General features: G+C 42.0%; 1 protein-coding gene across 2 annotated transcripts in view; it reads left to right on the top strand.

Annotated features, from left to right (window-relative positions):
• The first annotated feature begins 6,781 nt into the window (after nt 1–6,781).
• Nucleotides 6,782–24,011, top strand: part of RORA (RAR related orphan receptor A) — a 368,219-nt gene continuing 350,989 nt past the window's right edge. For both annotated transcript variants that reach the window (XM_068144028.1, XM_068144026.1), the window contains exon 1: nt 6,782–7,040. In XM_068144028.1, coding sequence (XP_068000129.1) covers nt 6,872–7,040 — 169 coding nt within the window. In that variant the 5' untranslated portion in view covers nt 6,782–6,871. The remainder of the gene's footprint in view (nt 7,041–24,011) is intronic.

Below are 24,011 nucleotides of genomic sequence, written 5' to 3'. Positions count from 1 at the left end.
AAAACATACAATACCCTGGTGTTCCTTTTAAAATATGTCCAGAAAGTGGGTTGTTTTTTGTTGTTTATTTGGGCTTTTTTTAAGGAAGAGACCATTTTACTTTGAAGCACCTCTAAACTTAATTTTAAACAATTTAGAAAAATCAAGGTGCAAAATGCATCTTCAAATTTTAGGTCTCATTATTCTTTTACTGAGAGGCATTTTTCCTATCTTTCATCACAGGAAAACCAACTAAAAATATTGCAAAGCTTATTTTGAATGTTGGTACTTTATAGAACATGAAGACACTTTGAACATCAACTTTTTTTTTCTTTCCACACTATTTGAACTGTCAGTTGTGAAAGTTCAATAGTTCTGCCCTCTTCCCTCTCATCTCCAAACATAGGGAAAAATGGATCTTTTCCTTCTTACTCTACCTTTGTTTGACACTCCAGAATATATTCTCTATGAAATTCCTCTTCCATGGATCCTTTTTTAGCATAGTACTTGAAGCTTCATATTCATCTGTTTATTCTGCATAGAATATATAAAATTGGGGGCATAACAATTGTAAAAGAGGCTGTTGTGTTCTTCTGTGGAATACTAAGTTCTCAAAGAGTTAAAGCAGACAGAACATGTTTTCTGTTGAACTTTGCATAGGTAGGAGGTGGCTTTCCATTTTTTCTTGAAATAAAAATATTTTACTAGATAGTGTTTAAATAAATTAAATGAGGCTTCAAATTATGTAGAACCCAACTAATTATTTTAAATTAAATTACAACTTTCACTTGTGCAGTTCTGGCATAATTCAGTTTTAATGCTTATCTAAGATGTAATGTCTGTGCTGTTTTGGGCTGCTTAAATAAACTGATGGTTAGTGTAATTTTTTGGTATATGTTCAGTGAAGGCAATTGTTGTATTTCTAAGCTAGCTAGAAGATCAAGTTCTGTGACCCAGAGAAAAAGGAGACAGATCAGAAGGTGTACAGTCGTGGCTCCTTACCATTGCAATGGGATACCTGAGAAAGCTCTCCACCACCCCTTCAGAATGTTTTCTTAGATGCTTGGTTTCATATTGACTGAGACAAGACAGGTAGTTTCTTTTATAACTTACCCACCTTTCTGAAAGTATTATGTTGCAAATTGTTGTGAGTTAGTGGTGAGGTGAAGTATACCAATGCTTAGCATCCTGACTGCTGAAAGGAAAGTGTGGCAATGGTAGGATAGATTTGCGTTGAGTACTTCACTCTGCGTGTCAGTGTGAGTGTGCTGTGCATGACCTCAGATATGCAGATGCTTTTTTTGGTCATCTTCCTTTCCAGATACTTAGGAGAAGTTAATAGCAAAGAATATTACTTGGCCATGCTTGAGTTTCCTGCAAATATGTAACTTAGTGTTTTGACTTGACTATGCAGTAGATGTGCATGCATTAGACATTTTCTAGTGACAACATGCTAACACACAGTAGCTTGCAGCTTTCCTGTTCATAGGAACTTCTAGTCTGATATGCTTTCACTTGGCTTGTGCTGACTTCCTTAATGATTTGGAGTGAAAGTGAGCTTTCCAAATACATTTGCACGCTCTCATATTTTAGGATCTTGCCAGTGAGCCAAGCAACTGACCTCACCTGAAAGAACCGTAGTATTTTGAAAGGGATTATTGACAGAATCCACCAGAATGACAGATGTATGAAACCATATGCACAGTGATCATCCAGACAGTACTAACATTTTCTTCATAAGGAGATGCTATTTTTTTTTTTCTCCTTGCTTTAACCAGCTTCAACACAACTACTGCTTCTAGAGAAACATGGGGATTTTTGCACAAAAAGTGTCTTGTCAATCTGATATAAAGGATAGAGTCTATAATAAATGTGGCATTTCAAGGAACAACTACTGAGTAAAGACATGGTTAAGGATGTACTGAAGCAAGAGCAACCAGCACCAGAACAAGAGGACACAGTCTCAAGCTGTGCCAGGGGAAGTTTAGGCTCGAGTTGAGGAGAAAGTTCTTCACTGAGAGAGTTGTTTGCCATTGGAATGGGCTGCCCAGGGAGGTGGTGGAGTCACCATCCCTGGATGTGTTCAAGAGGGGATTGGACGTGGCACTCGGTGCCATGGTCTAGTTATGAGGTCTGTGGTAACATTGGACTTGATGATCTTTGAGGTCTCTTCCAACCTTGATGATATTGTGATACTGTGAAGAGCTAGTTACAAGACAACCACCCTACTTTGGATTAAGTGTGATTAGAAATGGTGTCTCATTTGCTGATCATCACTGGAAGAGCTTCCATTTTCTTGAAATTAACAATGTGTCTTTGGATCAGGTTTTTCTGTTCCCCGTTTCCCTTCAATTCTCCAGAGTTGGGCAGGCTGAACTACTGCTATAATTCAATTAGCTTACCCTTCATGTGAGGAAGAAGTTGTCTGCAAGTGTATGGAATGAGAGAATGGTGTTCATCTTGCTAAAGGAAAATAGTAATGTTTTCAACCATCTGCAAGGAAACAGCAGCATGCTGAGGAAGACATGTATCTCTGGGATTTTTGCCTTAATTCAGTCACAAAAAGTACTGAAGTCTTAGGAACAGGCCTGAGCTGTTGCTGCTTGCTTTTTATGTCTGGGAATGCCAATTGTGGACATAGAGCTGCACAGATAAACACAAAGGATTCATTACTTCATATGTAATTCATACTTCAGTTTTTGTTCAAAACCAGAAAATCCAGTAAGGAATGAATCCAAAGGGCCGGAGAGGGATAGTGGGAATTGAGGCTTAACAATGAAAAGCCGCTCATGATTTACCCCGAGTTTGCAACAGGAAGGAGATTCCACTGAATCTGTGCTGTGCTAGCTAGTTAAATGCTCCTCAGTCTTTAAAACAAACAAAATTATATCTGTGAGTGAAAATTCCAGATGAACTGTTTGATTAGCTTTCCACTTGGCTTAGAGATAAAGGTTGTGGGAAAGGGTCCATTGAAACTACATCCAGTCACAGTGCCTCCAGCACAGTTGTCTTATTTCTCTCCTGTTATTTCGTACTTTGTTTTCATCTAGGGTAAGACAATGCTGTTGAAGTAGTATTTAATTTAATTAATGAAGCTGAAAATTTGGCAGTAATGAGTTCAGGTTGTATACATGTAGTTTACTTGTCTGCCTGTTTTTGCTGAAGCTTAATGGGGTGCATAACTCTGAGAAAGTTGCTTTCAGGTATTATAGGTTGCATGTATTTATTATAACTGTAAAATTTAACTATTTTAAACTATTGAAAGATATACCACAAACTATGTATGTGTTCTTTGTAACCATATGACTTAGTCTTCTTTCAAGATTAATCTACAAGCATGAGTACATCAGAACTGTACTAGCTGACTTGGCTGAAGACCCAGTGGATGCCCTATTACTTGCATGAGCCTGAAATTAGCTTTTCTGAATTAATGTTCTCAGCCTATGACCTTTTGGTTTCTCCTTTTATTGCAAAGATATCAAAATTACCAACAGGGGAATGTGTCCAATGGAAGCAAATACACCTTAGCCCTGGCAACTTGTGCAGAAATAGCTTTAACCAAAGAACTTGGGGAAATGTCATAAGGGAACACCTAAGACAGGAAATGCCACCAGCATCAAAACACCTCATGAGCTTTTGGTGTGTGCTATTACCTAAGCTTTTGCCCTCGTGGTTACTTAGTTCTGCACCAAGATGCTATTGCTGTCTGCTAGATTGGAGCTAAGAAAGCTTCCTAGGAAGGCTTGACAGCCCACTTTGACATGTTCATGGTGTGGCCAGAGTTCACCATAGCCCAGATACACAGAAGGGAATGCAGGTGATTGTATATTTCCTGAGTCAGGAACGTGCCTTGGCTTTCTTTCTGAAATGGAGTATTTCAGCAGCTGTATTAGCTATATATGTAGAAGACAGACTGACCCACTCACTGTGGTGAAATGGGGCTGTGCTGTGACCTGTGATTTCCTTCTCTGTGTATGTTGTCTGTGCCACGCACGTGTTGCTGTGTCAGTGCTCTGAAAGTGTCAGTATGACCTTCATATCTTGTGTACCCCAGAACCACACAAGATTTGAGTGATTTTTTTTTTTTTTAAATATTATTTTATCTGCATGGAATCAATAAAATCATCAGGGAATGTTTGGTGATACTTGTCCCTCTTATTGTTATTTCAGTTCCAGGTAACATTTGCAGCCATTTCTAAAGCCCTGTTTAAATCTAACCAAATATTTCTCCTCAAGTTTTTCAGCATACCTGTCTTTGCTGCTAATGCCATCTCACATGTTCAAACAAGCTTAGTGAACAAAGTTAATGAACCATTTTGGTATGGGTTGGAAGCTAGAAATTAAAAGAATAATAATAAAATTTTAAAAAATTAATAAAATCCAAGAATGAGGAAGACCTATTCTGTGCCCAGGATGTCTTGGCAGAACAGCTTCATAAAGAAGGAGCTTGACAAAAGTCAGGATGATTTTCTTGTACTATAAAGCTCAAGTGAACTGTCCTCTGTGATTGTTCCCTTCCCCCTCTCTCCCCCATTTCTTATGAAAAACAAAGCTCTACTGTTATGTTGTACTATTACAGCCTTCAGTGTCTCACTTTCTTCTTCCTTCTCTTCTACAAAAGTAAAATGAAAAATAGTTTAGTTTTAGAAAAGAGGGAAAAGATACCCTGAATAACAATTGTATAGTTAAGGTAGGTGTACTAAATCTCAGCAGCCTTTAGGGGATAAAAGAAGAGGAAAAAGCTACCACACAGTCCCTGATAATTTTTAATAATTGAAGTATCTGCAATAGTAAAAACAGTGCTGCAAGACGCTCATGTGAATAATCCTTACTGTGGCGAGTAGTCCAGTTGTTCCTAGTGTTGGTGAAAGGCAGTGATCTGGCAGCTTTGAGGAATGAAGTCTTTTTTTTTTATTAGCTGGGCAAGTTTCCCAACACACGTTGCCTGGTCAGCCTGCTTAAACTCTGATCTGAAGGGAGAGGGATAAGCTTTCTCTCAGGATAACAGGCAATTCAGTTTCCACAGCTCATGTAATTCTTGCTTCTATTTGGAGGCTGCCAATTAGTGAAAAGTAAAGGGAGAGGGTTTGCAAGAAATGGCAACTCTAATCTATCAAATGTGTATCAGAGAAGAACCCCCTCACTGCCCTCTGCAGATTGTGGCAAGATCGTGCTAAAAGACTGTGAACCTGTCACTGCCAGCATGTGTGACATCAGTGCTCCCAACAGCGTCATAATAAGGCCTGGGGAGAAAACTGCACTCCTGCCTCCCTCTTGAAGTCTACAGTCTAGGAACAGCTTCTGTCAAGGCTTGAGATGGTTTCAGTTGTCACTGGTGAAAAACCTTGTAGCCTTTTGTGTCCATACCCCAGGGCTTCCAGGCCTGCTGTAACTGAGTACTTAATCATCAGGAGTAAGCACTGCTTTACTCAATAAGCAAGGCTTGTAAGTCCAGCTCTCACCTCCTCAGATTTATTTGCACTCTGTGAATAACTACAGAATCATTTTTAATGTTCCTCTGTCTTCTGCAGCCTCTGCCCAGTTCAACAGCTCATCGGAACTGTTGTGTGGTTTTCAGAGTTGGATAACCGAAACTTCAGGACCTCCACATTAACAGATCCAAGACTTTACCCATCCACTAAAAGAATTGTCAGCAGTGCAAGATGTAATACGATTTGTGGACGAGCTCCTGGAGCAAATAGGACTCATGGTATGTTTCACAGCTGTTTGTGAGCAGCCATTCTTTGTGTTAGAGCAGTGCAGTACTGGTGATTAGACTGCAATATTTGTTCAGGATTTACTCATTCATTTCATCAGGTACCAGCACCTGAAAGCCATAGCAGCAGTCCTGGTCAGCAGAAGGTAGCATATCAGCTGCTTGCATGTGACCCATTGCCATCTGAAGAAAGCTTGTACTGCTATCATTGTATACTATCATTTGGGCTACTCAGGCCGCATAGCCAGGGAGAACAGTGGAAGCAGGCAGCTTTAGTACCTTCTGTGCTGGAAGCAGTAGGGCTGCATCTAACATGGCCTCTGTTATACAAGAGGGATGTGTTCTTCAGCACACTGCTTGTGGAGGGTGTTACTTAGTTTTAAACCCAGGTGATGGACAAGGAGTTGACCGTCACTGAAACTGAACTGCACAAGTGCTTGCAGAAGTCAGACCAGAGCCAGAGGTTTTCTGGCACCTTGCCCACCACCTTTTGTTCTATGTCCAAGTGTACTTTATTGAAGGAGGGGTATTGTCTGAAATATTGCCTTCTCTGGCTGCATGGTGGCTAAACGTGCGGGTCTTGTGACAATACAGCTGGCACCTCCTCGTGCAGCTTCATCTGAACCACTCATGGGGGGAAAGGCAGCTTAGCAGCTCTTCCCACCAGTGCTCGGACTGGAGCCCGAAGCTCCTCATGGGCCCGGTGTCCTTGTTGGCGGGGCCCCACAGGCGCGTCGCGCCGCGGGTCCCAGCCCAGCCGGAGGTCGGGCGGCCTTTCCAGGGCGATGGCAGCATCTTGTCTTCCCGGGGCCCCGCTGGGGGGATGCGGGGGCTTCGCCACCGCCGCCACCTCCGGGGCGCCCGCCAGGCCCAGCCCGTCCTGCAGTTGTCCCGCAGCCACACCGCGGCAGGCGACCGGGGTCCGCGCCCTGGGGCCGTGCCGGAGGGCGGCGATGCGGGGCGCGGGGCTGGCGGCGGAGCGCGGGGGGTGCGGGGGCGGGGGGGTGTGCAGCTCTCGCTAGCGCTGCCTGTGGTCACAGCCAGGCAAGCTCACATCCCATCTGGATCACGCTCGCGCTCTCCCTTCTGCTTCCCTACCATAGAGTTGCGCTGGAAACAGAAGATAGAGGGAGTGTAGGAGCTCGCCATCTCCAAGCGATCTACATTGGGAAAAACATGGAGTCCGCTCCGGCAGCCCCCGATCCAGCAGCCAGTGAGCCGGGCAGCAGCGTCTCCGAGGCGGCCGCCGGCGCCAGGGACACCCCGGTGAACCTGGAGCCTGCCCGGAAAAGCGATGCGCCGGCTCCCGTCCGCAGGCAGAGCTACTCCAGCAGCAGCAGCAGAGGTAGAGACTTGGGGAAGGGGGAGGGGGCCGGGGGAGTGGGATCGAGGGGTGGGTGGGAATAGGAAGAGGGGGGTAAGAGAGAACAGGGAAATGCAGCAATTTAATCCCCTGGTTTATTGCTGGTGCTTGCTGAAGCCGCGCACGCAAACAAGCCACGCTTCTACAGCCTGCAAAACCTTGCAAACTTTTATAGCTTCTTTTAATTGCTGCAGGAGGGGGGACAAATGCAATGAAAATATTGAGCGGTGTTTGGTGCTTTCCGGTCTCTCTCGTTTGTTGCCTGTGCTATCCGGATGGGTACTGTGCTCCTGAAATTACATAATTTTATAAATATATAAAGCAACAGCAGGAGTATTGGGATTCAAGGGAACAAACTTTTAAAGCTGCAGTGTCCTTCCTCCCCCCCCCCCCTTCTCCCCCTCGTCTGTCTCCTTTTGACAGTTTCTCAACTGGTGTGCTGTGGCTTGTTGTGAATGGGGGATCTGTGATTAAACAGGAGATGTGCGGTTTGCGGGTGACTTACTCACTCTCTTGAGCGCTGCTTTCCCTTAATTCATTTAAGTGTATCTTAAAATTAATTCCTCGTGGAGCGGATGATCTTGTAGCTGCTGTTGTTTCCTGAAGGTGCACAACTTTGCAGGGGATCTCTCTGCTGCCGTTTATTATCTCTGACTGCTTCCCCCGGCCCCCGAATGAAAACCCAGCACACATGAGTCCCCTTTTTCTGTCGCTAATTGTCCAGCCCTCTCCTGCCTCAGACTGCGCGCATTAGCTGTGCGGGTCAGCTCAGAAGGTGGAAGTTTAGGGTTCGGTGGTGCCCAATCACCCCGGCGGCGCAGAGCGGGCCGGGAGCGCTCGCCCCTGCTCTGCTCCTGCCGCGGGCACGGCGAGGGGCGCCGGCTTCAAACCGCCGGAGTTTGCCGAGACGTGCGAGGGGGAGGAGGCTGCCGCTTTAATTACTTGTAAATAATTTATGAAGCGTTGCTCCTACAGGAGGGGGAGCGCGCTGGAGAAGCTTCGCTCGGTAAAATCACTCGGTGATGGGTAAAAATTAATTCCATAACGCGATGTAATAATACACACGGCTGTTGAAAAAAAACGATGGGCGGAGAAAAGTACGTGCCCGGCGGGAGCGGCAGCCCCCTCGGCAGTCGCCGCCGGGGCTGGGGCGGCGATGCCCAGCCGCTGGCGGTGGGGAGACTGTCTCTCCTCGGACGGAGGGATTTTGGGTTGTAGGTTGAATATGGCTGATCATGTGTTGGCTTGTGTTTTACAGTATTTTTCCCCTTTTGGCCACACCCCCTCTTCCCAGGCAGCTTCCCACTCAGGGAATCCGCGTACAGTAAGAGCCATCGAGATGACACACGCCGAAACATTTAATTAGAGGCGATTTGCGAGCAGGGAGCGCGCAGTTAGGCGGATGCCGAGGCGAGGAGGAGCGGGCTCGGCCGGAGAAGGCCGAGTGGCCACGGGCGTGTGTGCAGGGAGCACTTGGCTGAGCGGGGTATATTTAGAGCTTGCGAGAATGGATTTGGAATGCAAGCGCCTTATGTAACGAGGTTAATCAGAAACACTGGAGAAAATTTCCTTAATTTGTCGGGGAGTTTTCTGGATGTTTGCGGAGCGGCCGTAGTTGGCGGGTGTTACACAACGTTCCCCCTGCCCCCGCCGCCCCGGCTCTCCCGGCCGAGGGCTCCGGCGGCGCGGGCAGATGGTGCTGCCGGGGAGCGGGGCCGGCGGCAGGGAGCCGGCAGCCGGCTCCGGCGGGCTTGGGGAGGGGGTAACTTTGGGATCCCATAAATTATGTAACATTCCGCTGTCTTTCCTGTACGGATGCGAAAAGGAGAGGGGGGAGGCGGCTGGGAAGAGCAGGCGGCTCTAGTGGTGAGGGTGTTTTCTTGGCGGTCCCGAATTGTTTAGGCTTTGGCACTGCTAACCTGCTGACCCATATGTCCCTCCTCCCCCGGGATTAAATAAGGAGGGGGAGGGGGCGAGCCCCAGCAGGCACACGCAGGCACAGGCGGCCACTCGCCCCGGCTCTCACTCGCCGCACGCAGCCGGCGCTGGGTTATGTAACAGCCTGAGCGAAAAGCGAAGGTCAGTGATGGAGGCATCCGTGTGCTGCACAATAGCGAGCGCTCGTAGCCCGGGCGCTGCGGTCCTCAAAGTGAAATAAAGCTCATGGTGTTAACTGGCTTCTGGTTTTGAAGGAGCTGAGAGGGAAGAGGGACGAAGGAAAAGGAGGGTGGCAGCGATTTGAAAAAAATAAAAAGAAATGTTTGGGTTTTTTCGGATGATGTAATGGAGTTGGCAGAAAATACAAGTCTACTCCTAGAGTGCAAACAGTAAGAGAATTGGAGCTGGCATTCTGTGCTAATGTTGCATAAATTAGCGTATTGGAAATAAATTGACCTACACACAACACACCATCTGATTATGCCTTTCTAATAGTTAAAACCTGAAGATACAGAACGATGCAGGAAAACATGATAATAGTAACATTTTGGCCTCCTTGAAATCAGGACTTGCTGGATTGGGTGTTAGATGTCCCTATGGATTTGTAGGTCGCTTGGTTGTGGTGTGGGTTTTTTGTTTGTTGGTTTGGTGTTGTTTTTAGAGCTGTTGAAATGGAATTTGAGTCCTTCTTTTTCTTGGATGTCATCTTTTCTTTCTTACAGCAACAGTGTGACCTTAATGCGTGACCAGTATAGGTGAAAAGATTTGTAGAACAGGTACTTTACAGGCTTGTATGTTCAGCTGTGTATTGAGTTCAACAATCTACCTGTTCGGGTCATAATTCTGCAATGTATTGGAAACTGGCAGATCTGGACTCTCCTGTATTCTGTATGGAGGATTGATACAGATAAATGGATACTTAGATGTATGTACACATACATACACACACCTGTATGGCTTTTAAAATCCTCATTTTTTGATTTAGCAAACCTATTTAAAAAATAGAAATACTTGTTTCCTGTCCTTTGTTTTTCAGCTACGGATAAGCACTTAACGTGGGGAATGAATAAAACAAAATTGAGGAAGGGGCTGTTGATGAAGCAGGGAAAGTTTGCTGTGGAATAAATTCTTAACTGAAGCTTTACCTGTTGTAATGGTAGCATTTCGATATATCCTGTTCCTTGGTACACATACGTGTTTGGAGTGCCAGGTCCAGGTTGGGTTTTTTATTATTATTATTATTTTGTTACACTAAGGTTATGCTGTTTGTGTTGTGTAACTGAAAACCTGTTTCCTGAATTTATCTAAAACACCTTTCAAATCCAGAAGTATTACCTGACGTACATAGTGCATGGGAGCATGCCAGCATACATGGGCGCATTTCAGCAAATTACCTGCAGTCTGATGTGAAAACTGATAGCTAGAAAATTAACACCACACATGGAAAAAAGTGGAAAATGCATAAAAAGCCTGAGTTTCCTCCCCTAAAGGTATGTTCACTGCTAATGCTCATAGTTTTTTCCTAAGAGCAGTCACTGTCCAGCAAGTTCAGTCTGTGTGTTTTCTACAATAAGGGTTTGTGGTTTGCCATGATTAGTAGAAGAAATGCTTCACTAACCAGTTGTGACCCTGGATTGTGATTGCTAAGTGCCATTCCTTTCACTTTGTAGGCTTTGACATCCATAGACTTCTCCCAAAGCTGCAGTCTAAGGCTTAATGTTCTACTGGTTCCCTTCATAGTCACAATTGCATAAACTACATTTCAATAGAGAACTGTCATACCATTAACAAAGAAAAGTATATAAAAAGCTTTTTAATCTGATTTAAATAATGCTCTGGATTTTTTCAAACCAAGCGCTTGGTCTCAGTGGCAGGTCAGTGAAGAGAGAATGTCTTATAGAAAAACATTTAAAGACAGCTAGAAAAATCACCATGTGTAAATATTTTTATGATGATTTTTTTTTGCGTAGTAGACAACTGCAGCTCTGTGGCTATGTGGTATTGTTTTCTTGCTGTTAAGGTACTGAGTGTATTTGCTGTTTTCCAGAAGCCTTTGAAGTAGATCATTATGTCGTCTGTTCAGCCTGATCCTTTCTCTGCTTGATAGTTTGGGGGAGTCTTGCTTTTTGTGTTTTGTTTTAATTTGGGTGGTGCTCCACAAGTAGGGATATCATCATTAGTTGTGACATCGGGAGGTTCATGGTGTACTTCAAAAATAGCCTTTATTGCGAGATTTTTTTTCCACTTCTGGGTTTGGACTATTACACAGAGAATTGTCATGATAAAAAATCTCATGTGTGGTTTCCAGGAGGACTCTTTGAATTTTATGAGTTCAGATGTTTTCTGTAGATTCTTTGGGTTGCCTTTGTTGTCATTGAGGGCTATTCTGCATGCCCCACTGATTTAGTTCTCTTTTGGTAAACGGTATGTGCTATGAATCCTTTAAATGACAACATTGTGTAAAATGTTTGTAGCATAGGAACAATAATAGCAGTAAGTTGTTCTCTTAGAAACAATGCAGTTCTCTTATTTTAATAAACTATAACCTACTCTCTTATTTGCTTGAGAAAGCTCTCAGGAGCTCATAAACAAGTATGTAAATACTGTTATCATTCATCCAAATGCTGTATTTTTACTAAAAAAGAACATGTTTTGTAATGGAGTTCACAGGCTATGTGACAGTTTCAGTTTTGGGTATGGTGCTGTGTTTGAATGGATAGGGCAATTTCAGCTTTGGAAAGTTGTCTGATTTTTCTTTTTTTTAATTTTTTTTTCTAAGCTACAAAAGTGTGAGCTGGGAAAAATTTGGAATGACTCATTTGATCTCAGTGGATTTAATCTGAGAGCTATCCCAGTGAAAAAGAGCGGGGCGGGGGGGGGGGGGAGAAGAACGTGATTTTAAATTGCTATCATATCTATATCACTCTTTAAATTAGTTCATGAACAGGTGATTAATTTCCTGTTGGAATATTTTTAAGAGCATGATTTCAGTGACAATTGTAGGAAGAGATAAAAAAATGTAAATAATTAAAATTGAGGGTGTATCTAAATGCACTGGCAAGTCTGGGTGCCGTGCATCCTTGCTTCTAAACGTGAAGCAAAGGGGCTGTCTCCTGGTTGTGAAAGGCAGAGAAGGGGAGAGGGGAATGCTGGGCCCAGGTAGTTTAGAGAGAGCTGTCAAAACGGAACAATACACTTGATTTAGGGCCTTCCATTTCTGGACTGCCAGGCAATTGTCACTGCCTCAGCTGTCTGTCCATCCCAGACGTTTTAGCTCTAGGCTCCTGTGCCATCAAAGACTTCATGTCATCTCAGTTCCTTAGGGCAGGATATCGTAGGGGGGAAGCAGTGTTGGCTTATCGGGTGCAGCTGAACTTCTTTCTCTGTCGCAGTGCACTTACACCTGGACCTGAGCTTGCTAGGGAGATTCTGCAGTTTTCTGACTTCTTGTGGTTTTGTACAAGTGGTAGTTCTTTTAAGTAAGGTGTTGGAGAAACTTCTGAGTGTGTGGAAGCTTCCACTCTTCATAGGCAGGTTTGTGCGAATTTTCTCTTCTACTGAGGCAGTCTTTTTAGCCCTGATAGTCACTTAAGGACATCTATTTTACAGAGCTGTTAGCTTTAAGATTGTGTATAACCATGTCTGGGAGACATTTCATGTCTTTTTACCTGCACAAGTTCTTGTGGATATGTGGAGATGAGCCATGCAGAGTTTAAGTCCTCTACCGTCAGTAGGTCTGTGGTCAATACAACTCATGTCATAAATGAATCAAACCTCATGCTAAAGTTTCTTAGCTTTTTTGGCCCCAGTGTTATGATAGGAGACTCTTCTATACTTTTGTTGTTGTGATGATTAGAAAGCCGCTTCTCACTCCTTGCTAAGTGCATTCTTGATCAGTTTGTTAGCTTCTTTAAGTGTTGGTCATAAAATCTCTCGTGAGGGAGAGGCCAGTATTGTATTTTGTGATAGCTGAATACACTGGGCTCTGTTCTCTGATTCATGGGTTAGCACTTCAGCATATCTGCTGTAGATGATCTGTCCTGGTAGAAACAGGAGAATAGCTTGGGCTGTACATCACGAGGAGTTAATTGTCCAGTTTTTTGAATTAAACAGTGTAAAGGTGGTGAATTATTCTTCCTAGTCATATCTGAAGTCTCATCAAAGTATATTTCATTCTTGACAACAACTGAGCTCTTCAGAGACTAAATGTATTAGGGTGTGTACTTCTATACAGAAATTGTGGGGCTCATTTGACAGTGATTTGATCTCGCAGGTTAGCCTCGCTGCATTGCTCATTTGGAAGGATCCCCAGGTATTTTAAATGCTATTTGGAACCATTTTACTTATTACTGAAATGCAGCCACTTCTTGTGTGGAATCTGACAGCAGTTTAATGGTGCTCGGCTATGCTAAGCAGATCAGAACAAAGTAAAGAATATCATACCTGATTGAAACACTCAGAGGGAGTTTAGGTACAGATAATATAATTATCTGCATTGGAATTGGGTCAAACAGCTCTATTCCTGTTGGAAATTACTGGATATTTTCAGTATCAGTGTATGGTCAAGAAATTGGTTTGAAATGCCTTCCTGAAAATGATACCCCCCAGCAGTTAGATAATCGAAGATCCTGCTGCTTACCCTGTTGTTGTCACCAGTTGTGGTGTGATCAGTGTTTCCTTCAGGTATTTCTAGATGTATTAATTGTTTGCTCCCATGCTGGTATGTGAAATCTTACAAACCAGGGGGGACGACTGGAATGTTGTAGGTCTTGCTTTGTAGCATAGATTCTTGTTCAGTTGTGTTCTTTGAATAGTGAGGTGTGCTGCTGTGTGTGAAATGTTAACAGAGGTTTTAAAAGTGGTTGTGGGGGATCTGTTGATACTAAGGCAGTAGGGGATGGGGGTGGTGGGTGTCACAGTTTTCTTTTGAGGATATTGGGGAGCATACTCTTTACCAGTCATTTTCAATTCCACCTCCCTTATAATCTAGCAAAAGAGATTATAAACAGAAGATCTGTAAAGGAATAAAAGTTAAAATTCATGATCAACTGAATGTACATAAATGTTCCAGTAATCATGACCAACTACCGAGTCTTTCATTTGTAATTTAATCTAATAATTTCTATGCACTTCTAACAGAACACACTATGAGGCTGGCAACTTTGAGAAATTGCTGTGCTGTTACAAACAGCGTTTGAGCTGGCATTATAACAGCATGATAGATAGCGAGATGGAGAACAAAGTTAGCAGTTAAAACTGAGCTGAGAGAAATTGCTAGCAGAATGTGAGAAAGCGGAGTTGGATTATGATAACCTCCCTTGTAGAATCAAATTAAACATTTTCAAAGGTTTTATTGATTTCTAGTTTGTAGTTGTACTATGTATTTACCTCACATGGGTACATGAGATTAATGAGGCAGGTGTAGTGATCACGGAGTGAAAAACTGTGGTGCTGCTGTTCTTTTTAAATGCTTAGTTTTGTACAGAATGTGGGATATTTACAGCATTAATTGACAGTATGTCTGTGTGCTTTAGTTCTGCAACTGTTCAAATGGATTGGAAGTGTTTAATTTACAAAAGTGATGGTAATAAACTCCTGAATTCCTAGGAGGCTGAATAGAGAACCCCCCCAAACCTATTTTATCACTCACAAGAAAATCCTTAGAAAAAATGTGCTCATCCAAAGCACATTTGTGTGAGGGGTGGTACATAAGTGGCCAAGAAGGCTGCAGCTGACTTTAAAAAAAATGGCTGAAAGAATACAAAATGGGAAAAAAACCCAACAAAACCCCAGACCAAAACAGTGGTAGACCATTTGTCACTAACGCTTTCATGTATGCATCCAATACCGTTGCCAGCTCTTCACATATGAGAGCAATTTTCCCCCTAGTTACGTAGAAGTGTATGCCACATACTTCTGAAATAGAGATACATGCAAAACTGCAGACACTGTGGGGAGGACTTAAATTATGTATTAGTAGAGCTTGACTTGACTGTTTAGGCACTGCAGTGAGGTCTGTTAGATGCAGTCAAGGATAAAACCAAGGCCAAGGCTTGTGAAATACAGATTATAAGTTTTATTTTCTTTCTGTCATGGAAGTGTGAGAGTACTTTAAAGTAAGATTTCTTGTCATAGTTTCTCTTCAAAGGTAGAGGTGGGGGAAAAAATGCCTTTTTATGAACTGACAGATGACCGGCAAAGTCCTTAGCAAATGTAAATCAGCTAGAGGGATGTGCTGCATTACATCTGTTAACTGAGGGCAGAATGGTAACGTTTAAAAAATTCCTTTGAAAGAAGTCTCAACATTTGAGAAGATGAGCTAAAATACAGATTTGTTAATATTGTACTTGAAGTCAAAAAGTGTCACTGTAAAACATATTCCAAGTCCTTTGTGTATTGAAAAAAAAAAACAATCTCAAACTAGGGCATATCAAACCCCACCTGTTTCCCTGTGTTATACATTGTTCGTGTAATCTTATGGAGAAGGTCTGTTAGTCATTTGTGTCTTTCTAGGTTGTTTGGTTGTTGCAGAGAGGCCTTTTTAAAATTCTGATGAATTACATTCTGAACTGTTAATGTCTGATGTTTGCCCAATTCTTTCTGAGATGATACACACGAAAGTAAGTGTTAGCAAAAGCACAAAAGCCATTTTTTTTCGGGGTTGATGCTTGGAGGAATAATGGATGAAGAAATACCCAGTGATGTTGTCTCTAAGCATTTTTGCCCATCTGTCAATGGCCAGCCAGGCTTTATGCTTTGAAAGTCTTTAAAAACCAAACTGGTAAATTATTTCTACAGACTTCATTGCCATTCATCACACTTGGCATTTGTAATATTCTATATTTTCTTCTAAAATTAGGTGTATTTCTAAAAACTGAAGTAATCTGCTTTTCATGAACATGAATCTGCAAGAGATCAGATTAAGGTCACTCGTATGTTAGCAGCATGGAAGCTACCCTTGGCTATTAGAAGAGTTCTGCTCTGCTGGCAGACGACTTGCTCCTGTGACAGTTTGTGTGTGTGTTTAATATTAAGCATCATGAATGATTCTTTCGGTATCAGTGATACTACTTTACTGTACAGAGCAGGAGTATGTGTAGTAAAGATTAAGGGAGGACTGCTAGTAATCAAGAACTGCACTGTGGATAAGAATATAAGAAAAATACTAAATTCTCATACCAATGAAAAGAACTTTGCCTAAGAGCTGAATGAACTGAATGGATATTTATTAGAATAAACCTTTATTAGAATAAACCAAACCAGGTTGGAAGAGACCTTCAAGATCATCGTGTCCAACCCATCAACCAATCCAACCCACCCAAACAGCTAACCCATGGCATCAAGTACCCCATCAAGTCTCCTCCTGAACACCTTCAATGACGGCGATTCCACCACCTCCCCGGGCAGCCCATTCCAATGGGCAATCACTCTTTCTGTATAGCACTTCTTCCTAAAACACATTTGTTAGGAGACGAGCAAGAATTTCTTTTGTGTACAGACTCTCAGTTGCACTTGTTTGCTGCTCTATGTGGAATGTGCTTGCTGTGATTACTAAAAATCTTATTTTGTGATTGTTAAAATCCTAGCTGTATTCCTATAATAATCAAAGGGGGAAAAAAAGCCTTTTCTGTTTCCTGATGGAGAAAGAAAATGGAACAAATTGTAGGGGCTTAACTGTAGAAAATCTAGAAAGCTGACTGTTGAGGTGACCTTTTGTATGGGTATACATCTCTCTTGATTTTGACTAGTTGTAGCAAATATGTTCATGCTGTCTTGGTTGCTTCTGAATTCTCTTCCATTTGTTGTTTTGTGGGTAAATTGCTCTGTATCATTTATTCTCTTCTTAAAGATTCCTAGCTGTAGTTCATGAGAAGTTGCCTATTTTTTTCTTCTTTTTTCTCCTTTTTAATTCTTTTTTCTCCTTTTTAATTCTTTTTTCTCCTTTTTAATTCTTTTTTCTCCTTTTTAATTCTTTTTTCTCCTTTTTAATTCTTTTTTCTCCCCTTTTATTCTTTTTTCTCCCCTTTTATTCTTTTTTCTCCTTTTTTATTTTTTCTCCTTTTTTATTTTTTCTCCTTTTTTATTCTTTTTTCTCCTTTTTTATTCTTTTTTCTCCTTTTTTATTCTCCTTTTTTCTCCTTTTTTATTCTCCTTTTTTCTCCTTTTTTATTCTCCTTTTTTCTCCTTTTTTATTCTTCTTTTTCCTCCTTTTTTATTCTTCTTTTTTTCTCCTTTTTTTATTCTTTTTTTCTTCCTTTTTTTTTCTCTTTTTTTTTTTTTTAATTTATTTTCCCTTTTCTTCCCAGCATAATACTGCACCAAAATTGCCATTCCAGGTCAGCAGTGTCTCAGAGATGGTCTAGTGTCACTATTACTGTAATACCCAAGGCTATGCAGAAGAATAAAGGAAGATAATTTTTTTTTTTTCAAAGGGAGAGTAAAACCCTTCCAAAATGCTGGCAAGTCATTAACTTTCCACAGCAGTGCTTGCATCTCTTAGAAACAGGCTTAAGGAGTTCTGTCACTAAAATCTTTGGTTTCAGTTCTCCAAAGAACGCTCTCCATTCAGCCTTCACCTTAGAGGGCATGAGGATAAAAGAGACTGGACGAAGCCAGGATCAGTGGAGGAGCTAGATTTACAGATAGCCAGAAGCTTCCATTTAGCAGACTGTATTTAGTCCCAGTGTTGGGCTTCTCTGTTCTAGCCATGTGCTGAAATGGCTGACTGGTGTTCCCAAGTCCACCTTCCTCTTGTTTTCATCCCAGTTTAGAGACTGTAGAAATAGCTTGTCAAAAATCTCTGCAATTGGCAAGTCTCCTCTGAATTTCTTCCACATATCCTTTCTTTTCTTTGCCACAGCAGAGGTTCAAAGCAGAACGTCTTTAGGGATTTGAGAGCAAATGATCACAAGTGGCGAGGTAGGGACTTGTGCCAATATACTGAAAATATTTTGTTGCATCGCTTTTCTCTGCACACAGCAGAATGCACACTGGAAGCAAACTGGGCTCTGGAAAGGCAGCAATAGAAAATGTAAAAACAAACTCAGAAAGGAAGTAAATGAAGCCAGAGGGGGAGCAGGGTAGTTTTGGGTAATGAACAGTAAAAGAAAGATGTGGCACTTAAGGAAGAAGTGTAATGAAGAGGCACAAAGGAAAGATTTGGAGAATGGCCTGGAAAAAGCCCACATTTAGAAAAAGACTGGAGCAGTGGCGGAAGTGTCTGTTGAAGGGAGGGGGATTTAGTGCCTTATTGCCTCTGGACAATTCATATATTACTATTCTGTGATCTTGTCTTTACTATGGAATGTAATAAAATGTATTTTAGTTCATGGTGTGGTCTCAAACAGTTGCCTCTCACAGATTTGCTTCAGCACCCCATTGTTTCCAATGAGCTCTGACTAAATGCTTTAGCCATAGATGTTGAGCTAATGTGTTATATGAATTATTTGTCTTATCTCAGTGCTGTGAAATTAGAAACCCTTTCCCACAGTGTGTTAAGCAGATTAAACTGAAAGCCTGTTTTTATGGTCCAGGAGCAGTGTAAATAATATTTTTTATTTTTTTTTTAAGGGGAAAAGAAAAAAAAAAAGTTTTGGTCTATCAGTGGGATGCTGTGAGGAGGCTTTATGAAGCAAATGTATTTTGTAACCTAAATGGTAAGATAAGTTCCAAGCTTCCTTTGAAAAGGTTGATATTGTTTTCTCTGATGCCTTGAATCAAGGGGAAGAGCTTTGGATTGTTAGTTACTACCAAAATACTGGGGTTTTGTTGTCTTTTGTAATGAACATCCTAGGCAGCTGTGCAGTTTCTTCTTCAAAACCCTGTCAGTGACTGAAGGGCTGCGTTTACTGTCTGGTACAGTCCTTGGACAGAATTTGGGCTGTTTTAAAAACTACTAAACATCATGTTAGAGGCTTATATCAGATATTTTCTCTTTGCCAGAGAAATTGCTTTAAAAAGTTGTCAAGTAATGGCTTTGAGAGGTACATACGAAATTGAGGATTCATGTTACCTTGTCCCTTGAATTCCTGTCTTGTGTATCAGTTCCTCTGCCCTTACGGGTAGGATATATTTTAGTTACAGCAGTATTTTATTTCTGTCAACTTACTCTAATCTTGTCACAATGTTCCAAGATACTTTATGGGATAACCACTCTTCTACCTGTGTTCTATTTGCCACATAAAACATCCTAAGCTGTAATGAAATCATTTGGGACACAACATGTGCTTAAGATGAAAGGAGTATCATACTGTGTTTGAGCAATAGGCATCACGTGTTATTGCAATATGTATTTGGGAGGAGGCAAAGTAATGGTATGATCTCAGAGTGAGTATTGCACTTCTGGACACAGTTTCTACTTCTGTCGCTTTCTCATTCCTGTCTCTTATTTCTCTATATGCAATAAGAAACAAGATAGTGTATTGCTACATTGAATCATAGATTGGATTAGGTTGGAAGGGACCTCAGACATCATCTAAACCAACCTGCCTGCCATGGGCAGGGATGCCTCTCAACTAGACTTAATCCTGTCTGGCCTTAAACACCTTCAGGGAGGGGGCATCCACAACCACACTGGGCAACCTGTTCCAAAGTCTCACCAGCCTTGTACTGAAGAATGTCTTCCTAAGATCCAGTCTAAACCTGCTCTCCCTCATTCCCCCTAGTCCTGTTGCTAGACACCCTCATGAAAAGTCCTCCTCCATTAATGTTGCCCCTTGGGGCTTCTTTAGATCTTGATCAGGGTTGGGAAGTCATGGAAATGCTGATTTACTATGCTGTATGGAGGTTTAGGCTGAAATGTGCGGGATGTGAGGATAGAGGAACGCAGGAGATTGGAGAGACTTGTCTCGTTATTTCCTTGCCCATGAAGTAAGTTATCAGCACCAGGCCATTGAAACGCCAAAGAAGGTACTTCAAGGTTGAACTTAGGCATTTACTTCCTACAGAAGGAAGGAGTAGGCAGAAGTCTGGCATTTTTCCTGCTCAGTGTTGGAGGGAGAGGCAGCAACTGTGCCTAAATAGTTTTCCCCTTCTTCTCCAGCATCTGCTCCAGGTGTCCTTTCATAAAACTAGCTTTATGCAAGCATGTGTCCCTGGGATACCTGTGTGTTTTGACGGCACAGGAAATGGGAAATTCACACTCTGTCACTGATAGGGCCGTCTGAACTACTGCTGTGGACGCAGCTATGCCAGCAGCTATGCTATCCTTCCTGTGTTTGAAGGAACAGAGTAGCAATGGCAGCAGAATTTATTTTTATTTTCTTAAAGATTTCCCTCTGTCAAGCTGTAGTTTGTCGTGCTGGAGCTGGTGGGGGCTGGGAAGAAGAGCAGCTTTTTTTCAGAGCTGCATTAACAGAGGCCCTGCTGTATAGGCAGTGCTTAACAATCTTGCCTGGATCTCTCTCTGGTTATCCCTGATCATGCAGCAATTATATGACTACTGCCCAGAGTAGTTACATGGTTTAATTTCTGTAGAAGGCTTCAGATCCCCTTGCAAACTGTGCACTACAGTTCTGTGTCCTTCTACAAAAAGGTGTTGTATTATGTTATGCGTTATAACTTTTAAAGAAAGAGATAAATGGTGGTGGGGAAGCAATATTTTTTTCTTTTGGTCTAAATTCTTATCTGTTGTGCTCATTTTTTCCAGCATATCTTGACCAGAACATCACAGAGAAAGGTGTTTTTCGTGTGTATCATGTAGTGTCTGATTATTGCAGCCACATGTAAGTTTAAGTGCTAGCAGTTGAAGATTTTGTGTAATGCTAACATTTCTGTGTTGTATTTCGCTAGAAAAGTAAATATTTTTCTCTAGAAAAGTGACTATTTTCCAATGAAATGGTGGTTTTATTTTTTTCTGTAACCATACTGCTTTTGATTTGTGTTTCTTTTTCGTAGTTTCCCAATGTGTTCCACGCACAGTATCACAGTATCACTTAGGTTGGAAAGGACCTCGAGGATCATCGAGTCCAACCCATCAACACAGACCCCATGACTAGACCATGGCACCAAGTGCCACGTCCAGTCTCCCCTTGAACGCCTCCAGGGTCGATGACTCAACCACCTCCCTGGGCAACCTTTTCCAATGACGAATGACTCGCTCGGTGAAGAACTTCCTCCTCACCTCGAGTCTAAACCTCCCCTGGCGCAGCTTGAGACTGTGTCCCCTTGTTCTGGTGCTGGTTGCCTGGGAGAGGAGTCCAACCCCTTCCTGGCTACAAACACCTTTCAGGTAGTTGTAGAGGGCAATGAGGTCACCCCTGAGCCTCCTCTTCTCCAGGCTAAACAATCCCAGCTCCCACAGCCTCTCCTCATGTCTCTCTGGACATGTTTAAGTGTCTCGATGTCCTTCTTAAACTGAGGGGCCCAGAGCTGGACACAGTACTCAAGGTGTGGCCTAACCAAAGCAGAGTACAGGGGCACTATGACCTCCCTGCTCCTGCTGGCCACACTATTCCTAATGCAGAGGCCTGTAGCTGATGGACATTAGTGAGAAGAAAAAGCTGCAGACAGAAACCAAGAACACATAGGGAATAATTGAGCTCTCTTAAAGTTAAGGCATTTGAAATTTTTAATACCTTTGAATAAGGTAATTTGAATTTTAAAAATACTTGAGATTTAAATCATATTAAGAAGCTGTTCTGCATGACTTCCAGCCTTTTATTAAGGGCCAAGCAGCCTACTTGCCTCCTTTCAGAGGTTACATTTTATTTGTAATTTGCCATCTAATGTACAGTTAATAGTCATGTGGCAGTCATTCAGTTTTGCAGAGTCAGGTAGGCTTCTCACACTGGAGAGGTTTCTAAAAACAAACTGTTCAAGGCACTGCCATAATAGGTAGCCTTTTCATGTTTCCTTTAAGGACAATTTGGAAGAAAAATAATTTCACTGGCGCAGATGTGGTTCTAAATTTGTTTTCTGTCACTAATGAAATTTGCTCATGAATATTCCAAATGGGAAGGTGTCCATTCCTTCAAATTCCTTCCACCTGGTGGAACTGGAAGGATGTAATGCAGGTTATGATGTGTCTCCTTGAATATCACGTTTGTTCATCTGGATACTGAGGTCCACAGAGTTACTGAGGTCAGGAGTGGGACAGAGTTCTGAAACATTTGTGCTGTATGTTTTCTTTCACTGCAAAAAGCTAATTCAGTTACTTTTCTCAGGTAAGAGTTCTTACTGTGGCCATTGAATTAACAAGGGGGAAAAATCTTGCAAAAATGCGTAAAAGCAGCAAATAAACTCCATCTGAGTTCCTTGGTAGCAGTGTTTCATGTGATTTAGTCTACCTGATGAAATTTGTACTTGGAAATAAAAGGGATTTGGCTTAAAAATCCTCTTTCTTTGGAATGCCCTTCTCCTTTGGATGCAGGGAAAAACATGTATTTGTTCTTCCACATCCCCTTTGCCAAGTTCAGTCATAGTATGTGTGAGGTGACTGCAGTCAGTGTGACTATGCCTGACATATTATAGCCAGGAGCAGGTATTAGCAAGAGTGAGTATCTCATGGCTCTGCAGTGCTAGGGGACGAAAGGGCATCAGGAGGGCTCTGGTTTGATGGCTGCATCTTCTGAGCTTATACTGCAGGTGCTTGCTCAACATAAGTTGAGGGTATCAACCATCAAAGACTGTTTAATGTGATCTGGAGTTTGAGACCTGAGATGTGAAAAGAATTGGAATGCAGTAGGTTATGTAACTTTAGGTGGCTAATATGTCGTTGTATTACAGAGAAGGATTAAGGGCAAGTTTTATCCAAAGGCGCTTTCAGGAGCTGGAGATATCCAAAATATTGTTAGTCATCCTTTCAGCTTTTTATTAACAGTATCTTGCTGAGGCAGGTAATTGTTAAAGCTGGTCAGGAAGGCTGGTTGGTAGTTAAAGTCTGAACTTGTATTAGAGTGAATTTTCCAGCAAAGGGAAGACAGGTCACTGCCAATGGCTTTAGCCAAAGAAACAAGCTTGTTTGGTTTGTATGTTCAGAGAGCACTAGGAAATCCTGTGTTTGACAGACTTCAGAGTTGAAAAGTGTTTGACTATAGAAGTGTTTTAACAAAAGAAGTAACTAGAAGAGTTCGGAAACATGCTAGCACAGGGAAGAGAGAACCAAAGAAGAAATTATTAGCCCCTTATGAATCTTCTTTTTTATTGGGAAAATCTGGTAAATAAGGTTTTAGTATATTCAGAATGGTGTATCCTGGATGTTTGATGAGAAGGGAGAAAGTACTCTCCAACAAAAGAAGAGAGGCAGATTTGCTTGCAGTGATCAATACAAATGGATTCTCTGCCAGAGACCTAATGCTGAGATTCTTCTGGGACATCCAAGCTATAAGTTTCCCAAACCCATACAGGTTTCTGCTGCCTCCTTACTGGTTCTAAATTTAGCTTAGATATACAGATTTGGAAGAGGGATAAAGCCAGCTCTCTGCCTTGGGAGAACAGGAAGTTTGTGTTCCCTTGAAGCTGGAGGAGAGATGGAAGCCCAACCATCAGTGGGTTATGGATTTTTCTCTTAACAAAACCCCAAGTAGCGATTACCATGACTGAATGTTGCACTGTGCGTGATGTACCACATACTTCAGAGACCAAATTTAGCAGTAGGTTTGAATTGGAGCTTTTCTTCCAGAAACTAGCCCAAGTAACAGGGGAAAAAAAAACCCAAAACAAACCAACAACCAAACCTTAGTGTGAAGAACTTGTGCTGAGGTGTCACTCAAATCCTGTTAATAATGTAGTAAACCTCCGTTAATTCCCATCACTGTTATGCCAATTGATTTTCAGCTGCTTGATTCATCATGGTCTTGTCAGTTACATTGAAAACCCTATTTATATTCAGCCTTTAAAAAATGGTTAGGTTTATGTTGACAGTCTCTAATTTTTGCATCTTTCCTGAGATCACTAATGTCCATTTTAGGGCTAGAAATCTCTCTTGAAATTCTGCTTCCTTACCTCCTCAATACATGTGTTTTGTCCTTTTGAAGTAGATTGTGCTGCTTTCCAAGAGACTAGGGAAGCTTCTTT

This window comes from Melanerpes formicivorus, unplaced genomic scaffold (genome assembly GCF_026170545.1).
Source record: "Melanerpes formicivorus ecotype bairdi unplaced genomic scaffold, bMelFor1.0.p_v2 SCAF_10, whole genome shotgun sequence".
NCBI lineage: Eukaryota > Metazoa > Chordata > Aves > Piciformes > Picidae > Melanerpes > Melanerpes formicivorus.
The sequence above is the reverse complement of the archived record's forward strand: the minus strand, read 5'-3'. Positions and strand labels throughout refer to the sequence as shown.